This window comes from Micrasema longulum, unplaced genomic scaffold (genome assembly GCF_059751315.1).
Source record: "Micrasema longulum isolate JH-2025_06_02 unplaced genomic scaffold, ASM5975131v1 h1tg000203l, whole genome shotgun sequence".
Lineage (NCBI taxonomy): Eukaryota > Metazoa > Arthropoda > Insecta > Trichoptera > Brachycentridae > Micrasema > Micrasema longulum.
The window spans coordinates 371,888-394,159 of NW_028277408.1; the positions used below are offsets into that span (position 1 = coordinate 371,888).

At 32.2% G+C, this 22,272-nt stretch overlaps 1 protein-coding gene across 1 annotated transcript; it reads left to right on the forward strand.

The window, feature by feature from the left end:
• Window positions 1-7,735: 7,735 nt before the first annotated feature.
• Window positions 7,736-9,776, forward strand: LOC148283752 (uncharacterized; the record flags this gene model as incomplete). Its single annotated transcript, XM_088243318.1, has 1 exon — window positions 7,736-9,776. A coding segment is annotated over exon 1 (565 nt), but the record flags the coding sequence as incomplete, so codon positions are not given.
• Between the last annotated feature and the right edge of the window lie 12,496 nt (window positions 9,777-22,272).

Sequence of the window (22,272 nt, forward strand, 5' to 3'; positions counted from 1 at the left end):
TAATCAAAATGTCTAATTTTAGGGTATAAGGCATTTTGAAGTGATTTTTAACTTATTTAAATATATTTTGGTTTTGGTTTTGACCGAACAGAAGCTGAAACTCAATTTAAGTTTCGGCTGGAAATCTCGTTCCAGTCGGTCACCAACTGGAACCTACCCATAGGATACCAAATCTAGACACTTTCTATGATATAAGTGGCGTAATTGACTAGTATACCGACGTTGTTCTAAATTCAAATTTCGGAATAGAAAATTTGAGTAGACATTGACAATCATATGTAAGGATTGAGGATGATGACGTGCTTCTTGCTAGCTAGCAGCAAAGAGGGCCTGCAATTCTTGGTAACAAAAGTCTACGATGTATACAAGGAAAGCGATTTGCTGATGAACGTTGATAATGAGGAGTTCCAGCCCAACCCGGGATTAAATTTTTAAAATGTTTTCGTGTACACGTGAATATTTAAAAAAAATTGGAGTAGCATCCTATCATTTCATCAAACAACTCAAAAACGCACGCAAAAATAAATAAAAAATGTTAAAAATAGTATTCATTTTAAAATCGTAAATAATGACGTCACTCCTTATATCTACGTGTAGTATTTCCAGTTTCCGCTTTAAAGCCCCCGCACCTTGTAAGGAACGTTTTGACCATAAAAAAAAGAGTATGATTTGTGATTGAAAAGTTTTGACATTTCAGCAGCGTTGCCAGATCTACCGATTTTTCGGTAAATGAGCAAATTACGATCAGCTAAATGAAGTCATCAAAGAAATATTCCATAGATTATTGTCAGTTTTGTTATTGGCTGGAGAAATACAACTTACCGCGGTCAGTGAAAATAAGAACGCCAACCGTTTCATGACGTTACTACTGAAAAGTGACACACTGATTACAGTCATTTGGCGGGGTATTTGATAAATGTAACTTTAAAAAATCATATCTTTGTAAATAACGCACAAAAAAAAATTGCTTAGTTAAATAGTACGCTAATAGAAAAATAAATAAATTAGAAAACAGTGGAATTCCTCATTCTAAGGTGATCGTTTTTGAAAGAAACAAAAGTATGACTAAATGCCAGAGCACTGTGAATGGGATCTAAAAAAGACGTGGCCTCTCCAAATCTAGCAGATAAGTACTTTAAGATGAACATGTCAGAATTAATGATGAAACCTATTAATGTAGAGGAAGCGAGGTATGTATGCAAAGATATAGCGATGTTGCATTATATCCATACCTACGGGAAAACGGTGTGACGATTTTTTCGTTCTTTCTTCTCTTGCCGAATATACGATTTTTTATAGGAATTTGAATAAATTGCCATTAACCTTTTTCAGGACAGAGAAAGTACTTTCTCCACATACCCGAAAATCGTTCCGAAGACCGTGGGTCTTCATACCGGTCTCGCTCATACAAGCCCATAGGAGGAGGACCCATGAGATATCGAGGAAATACCGAGAAAAACATGAAAGATCTCACCCAACAAATGTTTGAAATTGGACATGTAAAATGTCGGAATAGTCGGCGCGCGTGAGAATGTATGAATGTAGAGGAAGCGAGATATGTATGCAAAGACAGAGTGATTTTTATTTATTTATTTTGCAAATTGTAGACCGCGTTACTTTACGGGCTGGCTAACTCATTGCGTAATGCAGACTTTAAATATAAGTTAGAATTTAATTGATAGAAAACAAATAGTTGTCAAACTGCAGATATGTACAGAAAAATCTGTGAAATAATAATAGATATGGCATTATATCCTCTGCCTAACCGGGAAAACGGCATGATGATTTGTTGTTAGGTGGGGTAGATATTCATTCTAATAGGATTCATAGAAGGTCGATGCATTTTTGTAGATAATTCTTGTTGGATTGCAAACACACAAACCATCGCGCAGTTTCCTTGAAGTCGTAGGCAGAGACGATAAAACGCTACACCTCTCTGTATTTGCATATACACCTCGCTTCCTGTTATTTATTATGGATTAACATTTTCGTAATAAAATACCTCAAGGGCGCTTTACATGGTGATTTTATTTTTAAGTTAATTTAATTGAAGCTTTTAAATTTGTAATTTAATTAAAATAATTTATTTTGTTGTCACGTGCTACGGATTTATTCAAATGATTTAGAGAACAAGTGGGACAATTTAGAGAACAACTCTTCATTCATACACTTTATTTATTTAACATTTTACATACCTACAAGTTCATGGACATATTCTAGGTAATTATGCAGAATGTTATAATTTTAAACAAAAAAAATATTTTAAAATTTACACTTTACTATGAAGAGAGGGGAGGAGAGGTGATGGTTAAATACAAATATTTACTAACGTTATTAAAATGCTTTACCACAAGGTTAATGTTTTGAACATAAATAATATGTTTTTAATAACTTAATGTTATATTTATTACTTTTTTACCATTAAATCATTGAACCAATTCAATAAAAAGTATAATTTACTAGTAAGTAAGTAGATACCTACCTACGACACGCAAAAAACTTATTTGAATAATTTGTAAATGAAAATGCACCAAAAAAAAATTGTGTTAATGATTTATTTCGTATGTATGTATCTACTATCTACGTCATACGAATGCCAAATCGAACAAAATAAAATATCTAGTTAGTGTCTTATGCACCAGAAAATACCATGTAGGTACCTATCTACAGTGTATGCCCATTAGAAATTGACAACGATGCATAATAATTGAAAAATTAATGAAAACTGTAAGCTCATAAAACATTTATTTTTTAAGTGCCCTATGCACGATAATTAAAAATGTTTTACCACAGTTGATGATGTTTAGAAAATAACAACGTTGCATTAAGTGTCGATAAATAATAACAACACAAAATATAGTATTTAAACTTGTAAAACATTTTTTAAATTAGTGCCCTGTGCACCATTAATGAAAACGTTAATCCATAGTTGGTAATGATTAGAATATAATAACGTTGCATAATGCGTAAAAAAATAACAAGTTGCATTATGAGTCAATGAAAATATCAACAATTGATACGTCACGCAAATAACAATTTGAAATAATTATTGTCATACTGAAGTTAGCACGCGACCGGCCAATGGGCAAGTCCACTGGGGTATACCTCAATCCACTTGGTTTACCCCTCCCCCTCCAACCCCCGCGGCCACTCCCCCCAGCCGCGCTGGCCCCGCCTCCCCGGCACATTGCGCAGGTGCGAGAGAGAGGAAGAGAGAAATGAATCAGACACAATAGAAAACAGTCATTATGGCAAATGGTGTGAAGTGCTATATTCGCTTGGCGAATCACGTTTTGAAAATCACCACTTGACAGTTGAAGTGGTTTTGATGTTTTTGAATTTGTAAAATAGAACGAATTAACTGAAATGTTCCATAATCAAAATTCAAATCGGATTTTAAAATAGTACTAACTACAGAGTAAATGACTTTTATTGCTACCTACCATGCAATAATCCATGATGTCCTGGGTTCGATCCCTAACAATGCTGATTTTTTTTTCATGGGAATGGCGTCCATTGCGTATAACTGATCATTTTTTTTAAATGATGCAGTTTCGCTGGAATGATCGTAGGTTGTAAGATAATATGGTACCTTATGCACCCACGATTCAAATGTAGAATTGTAGTTCCTTTATTGAGAGTCGTATATTTAAATTTTACAATGAGGAAGATCGGTGCTTCGGAAAATTGGATATAAAAAATGTTTTCTTACCCGCGGTAAAAATTAAAGTATTATCGCGAAAATGACTGAAAAGTTAACCAATGATAGAGTTTACCAGTCTGACGATGTCGGTCACGACGAAACCCGGTCACTGGTAAAAAAAATATAAAATAATTATAAATAAAAGTGGAATAAAACTATAAAGTATTTTTATTATTATAATTAAAATGCAGTTCCACCAAGAAATGTCAGTAGAAAAACTCAATATATCAAATGATAGAGTGTTGTGATATATTTCCGGTTATCGGGAAGCAACCTCACCAATTAGCAGAGCTCACAGACTAAACGTTACAGGCTGAGTAATTTCAAAATTACAAAACAATAAAAAATCATAGCGCTTATAATACGATACATGTAAAAAAAATGGCTTAGTTTGACAATCTGTTAACCTTTTTTTTATTTTTTAACAACTTCCTCGCTAAAGAATATGGGAAAGATAGATTATAATAAAAACAAAAAATAATATCAAAGTTAAGTTAATTTAGAATTTTGTGAATCTATTATTTACATTTATTAATTATATACCAAGGTCGTATTTTTTTTAAACTTCGCAAAAATGTCAACAGACGCCTGTTTTGATTAGATTATAAAGGTACATTTTAAACCTAAAACAACAACCAAATTAGTGGATGTTGCACACTGTGCAAAGTGATCACTTAAACCAGCAGATAAGCCCAGTAAATGGCTAGATTTCCACATTACCCAATAAATCTTTCGTTTCTGCAGAGATATCTACCAAATATTTGAGTATGTCTAAATGTCTGTAGAGAAGACTAGATTTCACTCCCTAGAGTTATTTAAATTGAAAAAGATGTAAATAAAAAAAATTGTTTCAGGCGTCGGTGAGCAGGTAAGAGTAACATAATTTAACCAGAATGACATTTGTTCAAAAATGCCCCAACAAGGCGAACGATTGTCACTAAATTTTTGTTTTTATATTTGTAAAAATACAATAAAATGTTCAGTAGACTCAAATCAGTGTTTAATTTCTTATATTGTAAGTTTGAATGTGGAGTTCTACAAAATAAATACCAAATCAATCGATCAATAAAGATGAATCTTTTTCACTTCAGTAATGATTTCGAATCTTGTACTTCACAAGAGTCAATAGATGGAAGAGTTGAGGAAATGTGGATGTTTAATCACAGGCAGAATGGCGAATGTTACACGGTTGTATGATGGTCACTTAAACCAGCCAATGACTGGTCATAAGATTTTTAAATGCCTAGACTTTCATATTCCCTTCTCAAGAAAGTTTTCCGTCTTTTTTAAAATAAATTTACATCTATCAAAATTGTTTGCTTCGTCTCCGTTGAGATAGTAGGAAAAAAGTTTATGAAAAAGAGCTGATCAAACCGAAACCGGTAGTCACAAATAAAAGTAAATTATGTGGTAATATTGCAATTTGAATCTCCCCATTAAAATCTACTAAATCAAATTACTTGCAGTAGGTAATACATTTTTTTTACATAATGATTAATTCATAATATAAATATGTAGGTGCACAGTAGCAAGTCGGTATTACAGGGCCCTTCTATAGGTCATAAATTAGGGAGAGGTGTTTATTATAGGTTGTTAGAGTTCCTGGTTCGATGCTCGGTGGGGTTTGCGTCGCTTAATGGTTTTATTACTTTATTATTGACTCGACTTTTTAATGGTTGACTTGTGGTCGGTTTGAATGGGTTGTATGAAGAACCCCATACAGGCTAGATCACAAAGACATGATATAAGATTTATTGATATTTTCAGAAATAGTTGTAACATTTTCAATTTTACGATTTTAATTTTGAATTAGTGAATTTCTTTATCTTTTTGAAATTTCGCCGAAAAAATGGAAAGTGACGGTTACTTGGAATTGTCCTACAGATTGATAACTGTTCTATGGTCGTTTTTGTTTAGAATCTCTTACTATTTACTTTTCGTTCCAATGTATATTTACAATTGCCAAACTTATAACTTTGCTCAACGTATTTAATTTTTGATAAATATTAAAAAATATACATATATATATTTGCTAGAATTGTATCCGTTCATGGTATTTGTAGCTGCAAGACGTTTGAAAAAATGGCTTTGATATTATGTAAATTGACTAACTAAATATCATAAACTTCTCACAAGCACTCTTTTAACATCAATTTAACTATAAACAAATTGGATCTAGATTTTTAACAGTCCATGCTCTCTGTAGCTGCAGGATATGATATCTGGACTTTATCTGTAATTTTGTTAAAACTGTCCATGCGCTCTGTATCTGCAAGACGTGTTGCGATCTAGCCTTTGTATGACACTAAATGTTTATATAATTGGACACGGGGAACTGAATCTCAACCGGCTATGCGCTCTGTAGCTGCAAGACGTATTGGGATGATTATTATACAGCGCCCTTCAGGTTATTTTCACGAAAATGGCACTATGGAAATTATCCAGAAAAATAATAATAATATTCTAATGGTGCATAGGGCATTGTGGGAATTAAAAAAATTCCAATATCTACCCGCAGCTCAGAGTCCTGGAGGACTCTCTGTCAGCTGCACATAGAGCAAAGTTAGCTAAATTATTCCTCCGGACAATACCTACAAACTATAAGCAGATTAATGAGGGTAAAAAAGGCTGTATAGACAGAGGCTAACAGCCAACATGTTGTCCCCACCCCTCGATTGCACTAAATACCTCTGTTTTTTCTACAAACAAATCAAAAGCATGTACAAATTAAAATTACTACTAAATAAAGATAGGTGCATAGGGAAGTCATAATATTAAAGAGCATTTATTTTGAAAGGTGTTTTCATGGTTTTTTCGTACTGGTATCTGTAGCTTATGACGAATCAACCCGCCATAATTGAAAACAAATGGTTTAAATTCTATGCAATTGGTGTTGTTGGGGTGGTACGTAAATACACCACACAGTTCGGACGCACCATCAGATTCTAAAAAGATAAGAGACGTCATGAAATTTCATGAACCATCATTACTTGTTATTTTAAACTGCCTGCTGAATTTTTAAACGTTTCGTAATACCTAATTATCCAAGCAAGTTGATTATCAATTTTTCTGTAGATACTTAAATTAAATGTCCTATGTATCATTATATTCCATTGAGTAGACGAAAATATTTTGCACTAACTAAATACGCAAACTTAGTAAGAAAGTAAACATCAAGATGTGTTTTTTCTTGCTATAGGTTACGTTGGAATGAATGGTTTCAATATTAAGTCATGGTAAAAACATCGTTAATATTACGAGTAGTTACATCAAAAGAAATTATTGACGAATGTTATCTTATCTACGTGTTCAATTGATAATCTTATTTAAATTCATTAGGTACCTTAGTAACTTTTATATTAAAATACGAGTATTTAAGTACATAATCGTAAATAATTGTACTTACGTCCTTATCAATATCTCGACTGAGATGGAGAATACATATTTATGAAAAGAATCTGAAAATATGGTCATGTACCTGCTCGGGCGATTACTTTTAAATTAAAGTGATTATTGAGCGTAAATAAATTATTTATGTTTATTATTTGCCTGTAAAAATATCCGGAATATTTTTTTCCACTTGCGTAAGCTTTTTTACCCATAAAATTATGTATATTCAAATAACACCCGAGAATGTTAATTATAATCTTTCATACGGGTAATACATTTTAATAATAAAAAGGGGTTGTTTCGTGCTGGAAATTATCGCTAATTAAGGCTTAAAGACTCCAATCATTTCCATACAGTGGCACCAATTTCATAGAATTAATGATAGATCCGTAGTACTGCGTCGATAGCTCTTTATTTTTTCGCCGCCTATAAAACTGATATATGCACTAATGTATTATTTTTACTATTCGTCGAAAAGTATTTTCAGGCAGGTATCAGTAGACCCGACACTTAGTTTCTGATGCTCCGATTTTTCTACGTGTGTAATATTTGTATGTAGGAAAGGTCCCCTATTTCCCCCGCTGGCGCTCGGCCTATATACACGTGGTTCTCGTCTGCACAAGAACAGTTGAACGCCGACGATCGCACGGCGCGGATCACGTGACGGGCGTTACGTCATCCTCTGACATTCTGTCACTCGTCTTCGGCCCTCCGGAGAGGTTGCACCTATCGCGGACCTGCCTACTCTGCAGGAGACTTACGAAAGTGTAAATAATAAACAGTGCGAATAATAACAAAAAAACACCCGATAAAAAAATACAAACAATAAGTTCCTATTTATTTTTAATTGTGATTTACTTTATTATTTGGACTGTCGGAAAATTCGCCGGAAAATTACGTTAATTTTCCATATTTTTGTCTGTGACAAGTTTCGATCTACGATTTTGAGTCGAGTGCGCGGTCGACTTCGTACGCATTTTAAATAGTGTGAATTCTAGAGAAGATCTATGGGAAATCGAAACACTGAGTGTAGAAAATCGCCAAGAAAGGTCACCCCTTTCGTGATTTAACAGTTAAGGGTTTTGTGTTATAATCCTAAGACGTTAAACCGTGAAAACGTAAATCACACAAAGGGAAGTTTGATCGCGAAAACACCCAAGTTACTTATTTAAATATTTAACGCGTGACTTACCCGCTCAAACTCGCTCTTTCAAAATACTGTGCAATATTTAATATTAAGTATTTTGTAAAGAAAAAGATTTCGCAAGAAATTTATCCCTAAGTCTAGTCGTATTTTACGTTAATGTCCCGAGATTAAGAACAAAGGATCCGGAAAGCAACAGTTTGTGGGACAAAATAGGTCGTAATAGGTTCATTGTGGAGATTTCTCGGGTCATAAACGCCCCCTCGCTGGGAACACGTGGTCTCGGGAGGAATAAATCATAAAATCCCGACACATCGGAGCGGGACCCTATATGGAACACTACGAGGCACCGGGACAGAACTCAATGTGCGCCAATTACTAACGTAATTCGGGACCGGCCTGACGAATGGGCCCCACGGTGCATAAATCACTCGCGACTAATTTGTAGACTCTTAGAAAAATAAGAAATTAGTTTTAATGGCCGTTTAAAGCCACCGGATAAATTTGCTCGCCACATTGACCGCCATTCGCAAAGTCGATAAGTCTCGAGTTGTTTACTGGGTGAGCGTAATTCTAACATCGGCCGTATTTCAAATCAGTGGAAAAAACTTCGGTTCTGACGTTAGACAATGCGTCCGCCACACGCGGATATCTCACATACTCGCAGATGTCGGCGTAGATTGTAGACTAATTTCCTAGGAACGTAATCGGAATTTATGTATCGCGAAAACAGCGGGACAGTAGTAATTAATACAATAAAAGTCGCAGCGTCCGATTATTTATGGCCGGAGAACAGAAGGAAACAGTGCGGAGGGAATACGCTCGCCACATCCGCGTAAAGCGAGAGGAAGGAGACGCTGGAAGGGCCCACACCGTCGCGAGCGAGTTCCAGATGAGTATCGTCACAGCCACAGGTGATAGCCGCGCTCTCTGAACGGGACACTTTGGGAACAGCGGAAAACAAAAGTCTACAGATGAATGATCTGAATTATAACGCGGGCATGAGCTCGTACCAGTTCGTGAACTCCCTGTCGTCGTGCTACGGGGGGCAGCAGGCGGCGGGCGCGGGCGGCGCGCGCGTGGGGGGCGAGCCCGCGCTGCCGGCCCCCGGGGCGGACTACTACAGCCCGGGGGGCGGCTACCCGCCCGGGGGCTGCTACTCGCCCGCCCAGAGCTACCAGCAGTACCCGGGCAGCCTGGCGGACTACACGCAGCTGCAGCCGCGCCCGGCCGCGCTGTCGCCCGCGCTGCTGCCGCCCGCGCCCCCGGCCTGCAAGTACGCCGAGTCCTCGTCCTCGGCCGTGGCGTCCCCGCAGGACCTGAGCACGGGCCGCAGCCCCCCGCTGGCGAAGGCGCCGCCCGCCGCGCCCCCGTCCCCGGGCAAGCCGTGCCCCGTGCCCAGCCCGGCCTCGAGCGCGTCCAGCTCGTCTAGCCAGGAGCCGGGCGCAGCCTCCTCGGGGAAGGCCAGCAAGGGCGGCTCTACCGGGGGCAACCCGCCGCAAATCTATCCCTGGATGAAGCGAGTCCACCTCGGCCAAAGTGAGTAACCATCCCCGTACTTTATTCAAGACTGTACTTTACGAATTTCCATAGGACCAACTGCCTACCGCCCCGTTATGCGCTAAACAAAAATATGATAGATTTTTATTTCAATTGTTTGTAGCTTTTCGTATTATCGTCATGCGATCGCTGAATTATCGTGTGCAACGAACACATCGATTTTTCTGAATCATTTTTCCGCGATGAGCGTAATAATTTCAGACAAAATATTTTTACACATCGATCACACTGAATTATTTTTCCGCAATAAGTGAAATAATTTCATACAAAATGTGTTTTAAAACAGCAACAAAACGTTACTTAAGTATGTGTCCTATTTTATTTAACTGCGCATTTGATCTTAATACCTAATCCAATTAAAATCAAATGTACTTTGTGGCAAAATTTTATTTGATTTATTTAACAAATTTACGGGCAATGTTCAATTTAAACAAATGATATAACGAAAAACAATAATAATAAAGTAACAAATAATAGAATCAATTCCACAAAGAAAAGCAAATACAAGTCAATTGAGGAGGTTAAGATTCAATGAGGAAGTTCAGAGGTTTTTAAATTGTTTTATTTGTTAATAAACTATCAAACTAAGTTGATGTTTTTAATGTATTTTTATGTATCGTATTATCAGCGCTATGATTTTTTTAAGTTTTGTTTTTTTTATTACTCCGCCAGTGACGTCACAAGTTCTAGTCGATGAGTTTCGATAACTTAACCAGAAATCTGTAAAAAAAAACTTGTGACGTAGTTAGTTCAAAGTAGTTCATTTTTCATTCGTCACTTTTTTCATACAATTTCGAGATAATTCGGCGTACAACTAATTGCTCTTATTTTTATCGCGTGTAAGAAAATATTTCTACGTTTAATTTCCTGTAACACTGCACTTCCTCGCTGCCAAAATTAAAAATACTCATTAATCTCAGAGAGTTTGTTAAGTCTCTGCATACAGAGCTTTTGTATTACTGAAATATGATTATACGTTTTAAATACACAATGATAAAATTCATAGTAAAAAACAAAATATTTTTTGCAAAAAAACTAGCACTGATTGATGATTTATCCCCTATTAATAATATATATGGTATGGTATTTTTTTGTCCCTTCCTAAACAAGATCCACTACTTTCAACACATAAAATTTTCTATTATTGGTTTTAGCATAGCGACCAAAACAATTGGCTTATAATTTGGCATTACGAAAAATCATAAATTTAATGGATTTCCCATTAAATTTCTGGACTTAGTAATGCATTATTTACTTCGAATTTGTATATTTTAAATGTTTCTAAAAAAATGCGGCATTGGTTTCAATTTGTTGCAATATTACTCATTATCCAACTGATTAAACCGTAATTAAAAATATTGTGTTCTTGTGTGCCTATACATCGCTTAAAATGACGGCAAAATAATATTGTAGGCGTAAAACTCACGCGGGAAACCTGTAATTTACTCCGCCATTTGAGAAACAATATAATTAATCATTAATATCTTGGATATATAATGTGTATTACCCAGAACTCCAAGAGTTTATGTATTTAAAAAAGTAAATTATGTAAAACTAATAACTACCCAGTTTAGATATTAAAAAAGCTATGTATTTATATGATTTTATATTATATATTGTGAATAGTTTATAAAATATACATAATATAAATTATAAAACACGTTGGTAAAAAATATTTTTACTTATCTAACAAGCATTCATTATTTATCCCAAGGACTTTACGTTGAAAATAATTTTAAATATTTTTTGAACATTACTGCAAATCATTACATTTTCTAATATGATAATTTTATATTGAAAAAAATTGCTTCTTAAAATGATTAATTAAACTTAAAGTTACTAGGAAACATACATAATTATATAGATATTTTTTAATCGGTTCATTTTATATGTAGTTAGATAGTGACTTAAAATATTTTATGAGGAATGAAACATAAATGAACAAATATATTTTTTTAAATTTTTTTTTAACATAAACGGCAAATCTGCCTTTTACAAACATTTATAATACTAACATATTTGGCTTAATATTTTTTTCCTTTTTTTTCAAAAACATGAATTTTAAAAACAAGATTTATAAAAATAAAAATAAAATCAAACCAAAAATTATACAAGATTTATATTTAAAAAAATAACCCAAAAATTATACAGCATATTCAGTAGAAAGTTTAAATAATAAAACATTCTACAGTAAAACCACAAGAAAATCATAAGTACTGTTTCACACAGCTAGGCAAAGTGAACAAAAAAACTGTATATGAAATGCATGAATAAATAAATATAATTACCATTCAGCATCTTTGAAAAAGTTCAAAGGGTTTGTTCTATAGGAACAATACCCTACACTAAATATATCAGATACGTGGGAATAACTTTTGCCGAGTTCATGAAGTCTATTTAATACTGCATTACAAGTATACACTGTCCGTGAATTGTTGCTCCAAAACGGTGGCACCTGTCTAGTCATTCTTCCAGGCACCGTGAAGTTGATGAGAGATAACAGTTCAGGGCAATCCCATATTGAATTTACAGTTTTTAATAAATTTAAAAGGTCTATAATTTTTCTTCTATCGTTAAGTTTTAACAACTTTAATGTTTTTAGTAAAAAATCGTAATTTAAAAATTCATGACTGATTCTAAGTTTAAAATTTATATACCGTAAGAATTTTTTTTGGACTCTTTCAAGAGAATTTTGGTGACAGTTGTAATAAGGAGTCCATATTATTATCTCATAAAAATGTCTTATTTTATTTTAAAACTCCGAATACCGCTATAACAATTAGAATAACTTGCAAAATAGCGTAAAAAAAAGATATTTCTAACTATTGTACCTATATATCAAATTAATTTAGTAAAATATAATAATTTAATATAAAAAATCATAAAATTTGATTTTTATTAAATTTTAAAACACTCTTTCAACCGTATAATATTTTTAACAAGGAAAAGATGTATAAAAATATTTGTCTTTAAAGCATAAGCAATTCGAATGTTTTGTAATAATATTTACAAATTTTAATTTAACTAGATTTCAATTTCAATTTATTTTTCACGTCATATTCATAGATTAAATAGATTAATAGATAAGTTAATTAGATTAGGCATAAGAGAAATTAATAAGTTATTAATTAATTAGATTCATATGTATGTTATATAATATATTCGTCCCAACTCAACACAGTACTTTGGTTCCATAGAGTTGGGATTTGTGTCTCAATAAATGTTACATAAATATATTGTGATTAAAATAAATAAATTAAATAAATAGAATCTCACGCATATGTCAATGAATAGTTTAATTTGATTTTATCACTGAAAAACATAAATTCATTGCAAAGCTGTATTTTTTAAAATTATTCTGTAATTTTATAACAGCCTTTTCTAAATAGCTTGTAGTTTACAAAACTTTTCAATTTGCTTGTTGACAAATATTAAATACTTACCGGTATGTATATTGTACAGTTTCCTTAAAAATAAAGAAATACTTATTTTTTGGAGCCAAACAGTTTTATTTTTATTTTCTAGTGTTAATGTTCATTTATTCTAAAGTCATGGTAAACCACGAATAAAGTATAGGTACGTAATTAGATTGAATGTAGTATGATACCTAATATTATTTTATCAATAATAATTTTATGTTTTTTCCTTCAAAACTAATTCTCAGATATTTAGACGCCAATTTACGGCGTATTGTTCTCGACCCACTCGTTTTTAAACAATTTAATTAAGATATAAATTACCTTTGGTTAAAATACATATGTACGAGAATATTCGGATTATGATAGGCACGAAATATATAATCATACCTTGTTAGACCAAGATTTACTAAGCGCACTTTATAAAACGTATAATTATACCAAATTTGAACGTCATTGAGATGTATCTATGTAGATATGAACCACTATTATACATTTATTTACTATTTATACATGTAAAACATTAAAATATGCGTATCACTTATTAATGATCCAATTTTTAATACCTTGTTGAATTTATTTCCATTTTTCATCAAACATCTTTAGCAATCTTCGCTGTATTTTTAAAATATGTACATTATCACTTCAATAGTTGTATAAATAAATATGAGTTTACCAAAACAAAATATAATGTATGACTATATTAAGGCTTTAGACTAATAAAATGTCAAAAGGAAATCATACGATTTTGCTATTTTAAAACGCCGTTTTTTCAAAATCACGACATCATAAAAATTAAATGAACTAATATTATTGAAAAAAAACATTATTTTCTAATGTATTTCTGATAAAAAATGTACTAAAAAGGTTTATAACTAAAACATAAATTACTTTTCGACCCCTCTCAAAATTTAGACTAAACTTAGGTTCATTGGTATTCATCAAGGCAGTATTTAAATAAAATTCCTCTTATGATTTAAAGTAATAAATTTAATGAGACAATTATTAAAAATAAAATGTGTATTTTTTTAAAATACTATCATTTTAAATCATACGAATATTGTAGTATTTTTCTTAAATTCCAGGTTAAAATTTGTCTACTATAATTAATTAAAATACTGATATATTCGTATTATAATATTTTATTTCGAATCCTGTTTAACGTACCTAGTTATATTTTAAAAATAATATTTTGGTTGTAAATATTTCATTTCCATAGTACGATTTAAGCAACATTTTAATTTTATCGAACTAATATTAAGTTTATTGGAACGTTACATTATTACATATATTACATCAGAGACAAAGGAACAATAATATTTATTATGTCCAAATAATTGGAGACAACTACTGGATTTTACCACCTAGGTAGTTTAGCAAGAGTTATAGCAATTTAACAGAGATTGATAACTTTTTGAATAGACATTTACAGAGCTAATGACTTGTCATTTATTTTCTGGTTGAAGTGATCTCCCAAATATAAGTGGAATACTGAATGATACAATCAATGACAGGACCTGTTATTAATTGGTTCAATTAGTAATTTTACACACTGTGTACAATACGCCAACACAAATATTTAAATTATGCAGTAATTTTTAAGTAGGTAACAAATACTTGTGCTATAAAATGGGATCCAAGTTATGGTAGTCAGGTTTGAACCTCGGACGTTTGATTCGATATTCGTGACACTGCCACGGGACCTCAACTCTACATAAATAAAGTTCAGAAGGTTATAATAATAACTTCTAATTCATCTTTTTGTGTATGAGATGACTGTGAATACAGTTATATAAAATAGAAGCAGCAGAATCCTAGACGAGTGCTTTCGACTCGACGACTACTTTCAGTTGAAAATCCAGAATAAGGAAACCTAGAGATATAATTCTACCATTCTTGAGGCCCTGAGTTCAATTCCTGGGAAGATCTACATCAAATATAGATATTTAAAAGGTGGCTCTAAACTACAGCATGTCATGTTCCTCGACTAGCACCTAAAGCGTAAGGCTGATCACCTTACCTTTCTGTTACAGACGAACAATATACGCTGCCTTAATTGTACCAATTCAGTGCCATGTGCACCATCGGGTGCTTACAGGGGTGATGATTATTATGATAATTTTTAATTGGGTTTTTTTTATTAGGAATTAATCAACTGACGTTTGTACATTTTTGGATTTTACAAAATAAACAACATTTCAAACATAAATTTTATTTTTTGTTAGTTCTTGATGGATTTTTTTAACGAAATTTTACGAATATATTTTTTTTTACAAGTACAAAGTTGAAATAAATTAATCATTAAGTGCACACAGTAAGGTTATTTTACTGTATATTATACAATAAAATAACCCAAGATTACTATAAAATAATAATAAAGTCCTATACTTTTGGGAATGAGTTCCTGAAGGCCAGCACAGTACGTTCTTCATTACTGAGGAATGATGTTTTATTATCAATTTCTGAGTCAATCAGAGGGGCCAAATTAATTTTTAAGTAATAATTAATCAAAATAGTTCTACATCATTTGGTTTTTTGGATCTATTACTTACTCGTATAGTACTGAAAAAAATAAATACGTAATCATTCCGCAATTACGTGTTTATTAATTTACATAATATTATAAAAACACATTATATTATTTTCCTTAATACATTTATATACAATATTTACTGTTACTTAAACAAAACAATATATATTATTTAAAAATTTAAATATTTCAACGCCTATAGCTATTTTTTTTTCCTACATTTCAGTATTATATCTAATCGTCTAAATAAATGTGATATAAATTTAAGAATTTTAATTGCTGTGTAATTTCAGATCTACGCATTTGTTACTTTGCTACAAACCGACGTAAATACATTTTCATACTTTTAATAATTGTAATATTCGCATGTGAATAGTAAAAACAAAAATTTAATAGAAAACCCAGAATCCTGGACAAGGGTTTCTGACTCGATGGCTGCGCTTTGTCATCATCTATATTAATGGTGCATGGTATACTGCAATGGTACACCAATCGCTGCGTATCTTGTTTTTTTGCTACATGATAGTAAGATGATCAGTCTTATGCTTCAGGGGCCAGTCCAGCGACTATGAAATATTCTAGTGTAAAAACCCATTTTTCAATCAATATTTCATGTAAACCATAATGGGAATCAAACTTATCTTGTGCCGATGGTTACACTCCGTGAAAATTATAAGAAAATCGAGTTAAGGGTTAAGTCCGCCGAGTAGTAAAGCGGTTGTCGCGTTCCTCTACTACGCTTGTTGTGTTCCAGGTTTTGTTCCCGGCAGGACATACCTACGTGAAATGTTACATTTGTTTAAAAGCGGTTTTGCACTGCGATATTTCGTAGCTCCCTTTACTGGCAACTGGAGCGTTATACTGATCACCTTATCTTCGAGTGATAGATGGTACAGATATGCTGCATTTGGTGTACCAATACGGCACCCTTACACCACCGTATTCGGATAGTGGTGGTATGTTAATAAATTATATTTTATATAAGACGACCGGCGAGCTACTAACCCCACAATATCTGCAGCCATTGTTTTAATTTTTTAAATATTTTTTTTTATATTTCTGGCTTGTGGTGCCCTATTACAGCAAGGCCCTAAGATCAAGAGGCCCCAATCGAATAAATCATAAAAGTCGTAAATAAAATGAAAGTATGTCCGCGGTACGCATGCCCAAGAACATAACAGGTAGGTAAGCCTCAGTATGGCATCCTACCTCATAAATTACCATATTCATACCCGCATTGAGAATACAATGGATTAAAATTATTTTAAATGTTAACGTGTGGATATTAATAATAACTGTAGGTGTGAAAAATAATCTACGGCTTTTTAATGTTCAATAACTTTTAACATTATCAAAAATAGCTCTTGCGGTTTAGTTTTTATTATGGGTTATGTAGGTATTCTAAGTTCAGTATTTAATTGTATTTTGTTGAAAAAACAACAAAAAACCCTTTAAAACGACCTGGTATATTTATATCTTTCTTTTGTCTAAGTTAATAATTTTTTGCTTTAAAAATGAAAAAGATTCACGTAAGAGAAAAAATAATATTAATCATTTAATAATTTCAATACGACATTAAATTTTAATATGAATGCTTTTAATTTTAATATGTTAGCTTTGAATAAAAAAAACAGAAAAAAAACCTTTAAGTTGCATTTTTGACCACCTACTTTTTTTTCCCTTAAAGCATTATTAAAACTATTAATAAAGAGAATTCTGTTCAATACTGTAACTTTAATTTATAATTGAAAATTTAACAGCTTCCTGGGTACATGACGAAAAGAACACGATACAATGAGAACAAGAAGTGGAGGTGATTTCAGGCTTCCTGAGACTGACTGAACTCAGAACAACCCTTACAATAAAGATTTTAAAGTGTCATGGAAGCTAGAAGCATCTCCACTTTCCGAGCGAAATGCTAATTGGATATTAGGAATAGAGATAATTGATGTGTGTATTTTGTAGATTTTTAGATTCATTTAGTTTAAATATATATAGTTTAATTATTAATTAATTAAAGTGTAATACTAGTAAACGAGTTGATCTATAAATTTCACATCTAAACAAATAAATAAATGATATACATATTTATTTATATTTATATTTATTTATTTATTTATAAATTTATTGCAAAAAAATAATATACATACATACTTAATAACAGGGAATCTATATAAAACCAATTAATGTAAAATGAAAACGGAGTGTTCTCTGTTTATGATAGTCTCCATCTAACATCGCTCAGCCTGTTCTAAGATGGATATTTTTTATCTTTAGAGCGTAAGTAGTCCTATACTAATAAAACAATAACATAAAAAAGAAAAACTAAAACTACTTAATAATAAATGCCTAGCTAATCAAATGTAAGAAATTAAAAATTATTATTATACAAATATAAAGTATATATATGTGCCAAGAATACATGTTACTTAAACATAAATAATATAGTATAATATATAATAAAACAAATATAAAGCAATGAATTACATAAAAATATTAATAATATGTGTACCAATTATATAAAGTACTACGTTTATTGATTTACATATATTTTTCAAAAAAATCTCTCGCTACACTATTTATATTTGCAGTTATTTTTATTTTAAAATTTGTTTTACATTTTGAGTCTTTTATATTTGGCAATAAATCATTAAATATTTTTGGAGCAATTACATTGTATTGCTTTTTACCAAAGGCGGTTGATACAAATGGGACAATACAGTTAATTTGTGTTGCTGAACGGGTGATGTATATGTTTATACATTAATTTATAGGCTATTCTCCGACGGATATCACGCGGCTGGTTTGTTTATTTGGAAATTCTTGTAATAATGAACAGACTTTACATTCCATCTCCGCTCTGTCCCAACTTGGTTCCCATTTTCTCGCAGTGCTATATGCACCGCCGGGTATGGGGATATGATAATAATATAACACTCATATTTGTTTTGTTGTTTCCAACTTACTCGTATAAATTAATTCATTATTACACATATTTTTAAGGCAACAATTTTCGTGTTAGCAATTGTTTGATGGCATTTAAGAAAATATAATTCAAATAACTTTTGTGAGTAGATGTGTATGTGCCATTTGTATCTAAACAGGGTAATATATGTATTTATAATATATGGCAAGTCATCAGAATATAATAATCTAGGTAAATTAAAATCCAATTTAAAAAAATATAATTATGCAATAATCATTATCTTGGTGTAAACGAAATAGATACATTCGCCGTTTTAAGCAATGTAATTTTATTCGTATTCATGAATTGTTAAAAAATTAATGTATTCATGTTTTTATAAATTTTGTGAATAATTATGATTGTTCTAGAATACTCACTAAATGCCTACATTTTATTGCGTATAAAGCAAAAATAATTCTCTATTACTTACAAGATCCCATATTGTACCTACCTACCAAATTCATTTTTATTTTAAACATAAAAGTATATATGTATCTTCATAAATGTTTTCTTAGTATTTTAACACTAATCAGTAATACTTATTTATTTATATTTTTTCTTCATCAATGAAACTCAACCCATATTATAATTATAAGTAAAACGTTAAAATATCAACAATTATAAAATATCAAGAGTATTTAGTACCCATTTATGTAGTTTATTGTGTAGATTTTTAGATGCAGAGATAGTTTAAACTTATAAAAAAGAATTGTATATCATTTTTCTTACAAATTGTATCTTTCATTTTAGTAGCAAGTTTTTGCTTTATTTAATCCTTTTACAGACGTTCGTAACACGTGTTCTTATTTGTGTGTCGCGTATTTTGAGTCTCATTTATTTTGATATTTTAAATTATTTGTTATAGTTAAAGAAACCTACTTTTTATACAATTTTCGCTTAGTATTTTTACACATGTAGTTACTTTTTTATATCATGTCAGCCTCGTGGTGTAATGGTCAGCGCGGTTACCTACCATGCAAGAGGTCGCAGATTCGATTCCCCACACGGTTGATATGAAATATTTATTTAAACGGATGTTTTCACACCATAATATTTCATTGTTCCTGTACGGGTACCTAAAACGTAAGACTAATCTAATAAAAACTATAAAAAATATTTTTGAGTTATTGTTTGAAACAGCATAAATTCAGAAAATCTGAAAATTTCTGAAAACAAAAAATCATTTATCAAATGCATAAATTTTGAAAAAATTACCAGAAAATGTGATTCGCAAAAAATAGTATTCAATACAAAAGAATTTATTTTGAGTATTCTTCTTAATGTGGAAAATTGAGTATGCACATTATGTTTCCATGTAGGTACATAAGTTTACTTGATTTCATTGAAACATTTTTAGAAAATAATTATAAAAATTAGGAATTAAAGAACGGCTGTATCGACGGTCGGTTAAGTAAGAACAAAAAAACTACTTTCCTTACATGTGGCGACCAGAGCATTCTTTTGCCCTTATTTTACATTCACTTTCGAATAATTACACCCAGCACAAAGGCGCACTTTCTTTGTGATTTAAAATCGTAAAATCCCTTCTACTGTGGTCTGTACCCTAAACATTAGAGCCACAATTGCGAAGCCATAAAACTATTATTGCAAATTTAAGGTTCGACCTTGCGACGGTCAATTTGAATCGTTTTTGCAACGGCCATCTTACAAGAGATGTTTCGAAGAACCATAGACAAACAATTACCCATAAAACATTGGGTATTTAACAATTAACTGTCGAAATGGGAGCCTGCTGTGATTTTTCTAAAGAAGAAAGTGTTTGAATAATCTGTGCTATTTATTGTTTCTGGTATTCTGAAAAATGAATAGAATTTTTGTGTGAAGTGCGTAGGTATTTTTTCCATCAAATATTTTCTAAAATCTTGCGAATCCTATGAATACTAAAATTAACTTATTAATTTTTAATAAGGTTGATATTCTGATACTCTGTAAGAGATATTCTATTGTCTTCTCTTTGCTATGCTAATCTTTGCTTTCTTGACGCCAATACGGAACCCATAGATCGTCTGGAGCGTTTGAAGAATCTCTCCATTCTTTATGACAACCCTAGCGCTCCAAAATATCTTGCTGAGAATTTCATTTACCTTTCTGATCGCGGTCTTTCGCTTCGCTCTTCAGGAGAGAACACTTTCCATTCCTCTATGTAATGAATATTATGTAATTAAAAATATGTTTAAGGTTTAACACGGGTCGTACCTAAGTCAAAATGTAGATTACTTAAACCAACAAATAAATTAACAAATCAAAATGGTAGACAAACGAGCCAACCAATACCTACTCAACGAGGCAAACTTATCTTCACTTAATTTCCTTAACCTGAAATTTTACCTGAGAGCAGCTATCGAGTCGAAAACACAGTCGTATTGCAACAGAGATAAAGAACATTTTACAGAAGTCCAGGTATTTACAGGACTTATGACCTGTCATTGTCTGATTTATGCAGCCACTTTATATACTGTATTACATCCATTATTTTACCCTAACTCTCTAGGGGATGAAATCCAGTTTTTTGTCTACACACATTTAGACAAATTTAAAATACAACAACAAATATATTTTGTATGCAAATTGAGTCTTTATTTCGATTAATTTAACTATAATAGATGACATCAATGTGAGCAGAAATAATAACATTTATCAACAAAGTTTTAAGTATGTCCAAATGTTTGTAAACAATCTGTATTTCCTTGCCGAGTAGGTGAAATGGTTCAGCCAGATGAATTTCACCCACATGATGAAGGTTTCAGATCTTTTACTTCATAAAAATAAACAGATGGAAGAGTTGAGGAAATGCGGATGTTTAAACGTGGTCGGCAGAATGGTGAATATTACACAATGTGTAAAGTGACCACTAAAACCAGCCAATAATAGCTCATAAACCCTATAAATGCCTAGACTTTATATATTCCCTTCTCAAAAATGTTCTCTGTTACAAAAAATTTAGAAAAATATTCATATTGTAAGTAAGCAAATCATAATTAGAGGTTGTGAAAGTGAAGTGATGTTTCGGAAAAAACTTAAAACCCACTTGTTCTCTAAATCATTTGAATAAATCCGTAGCATGTGACAACAAAATAAATTGTTTGAATTAAATTACAAATTTAAAAGCTTCAATTAAATTAATTTAACAATAGAATCACTATGTAAAGCGCCCTTGAGGTATTTTATTACGAAAATGGCGCTGCATAAGTTATCCATAATAATAATAACAAATTATTCAAAAACAGCTGAAATGCGTACGCTTAGATAGTCAGTTGGAGTATCCCTGCGTGATGAAACGAAAAGTTTACACATTCGTGGAAGCCCAGGTGTCACAGGTATCAACAGTAAGATGAGGGAAAGGCAACTGAGATGGTAAGGACACGGTGAACACTGTCAACCTGATGATCTCCGTGGATCTTCCTCGAATAACAACCAGAAGAAGACCGAAGATCTCGTGGGGAGTGGAGAGAGATCCAGGTGCAAAGACACGGCTTGGGAGAGGTCGTCCTGGACAAAACGACCCACAGCTTGAGGACGAGGAGAGCGAACGCCAACCGCGTA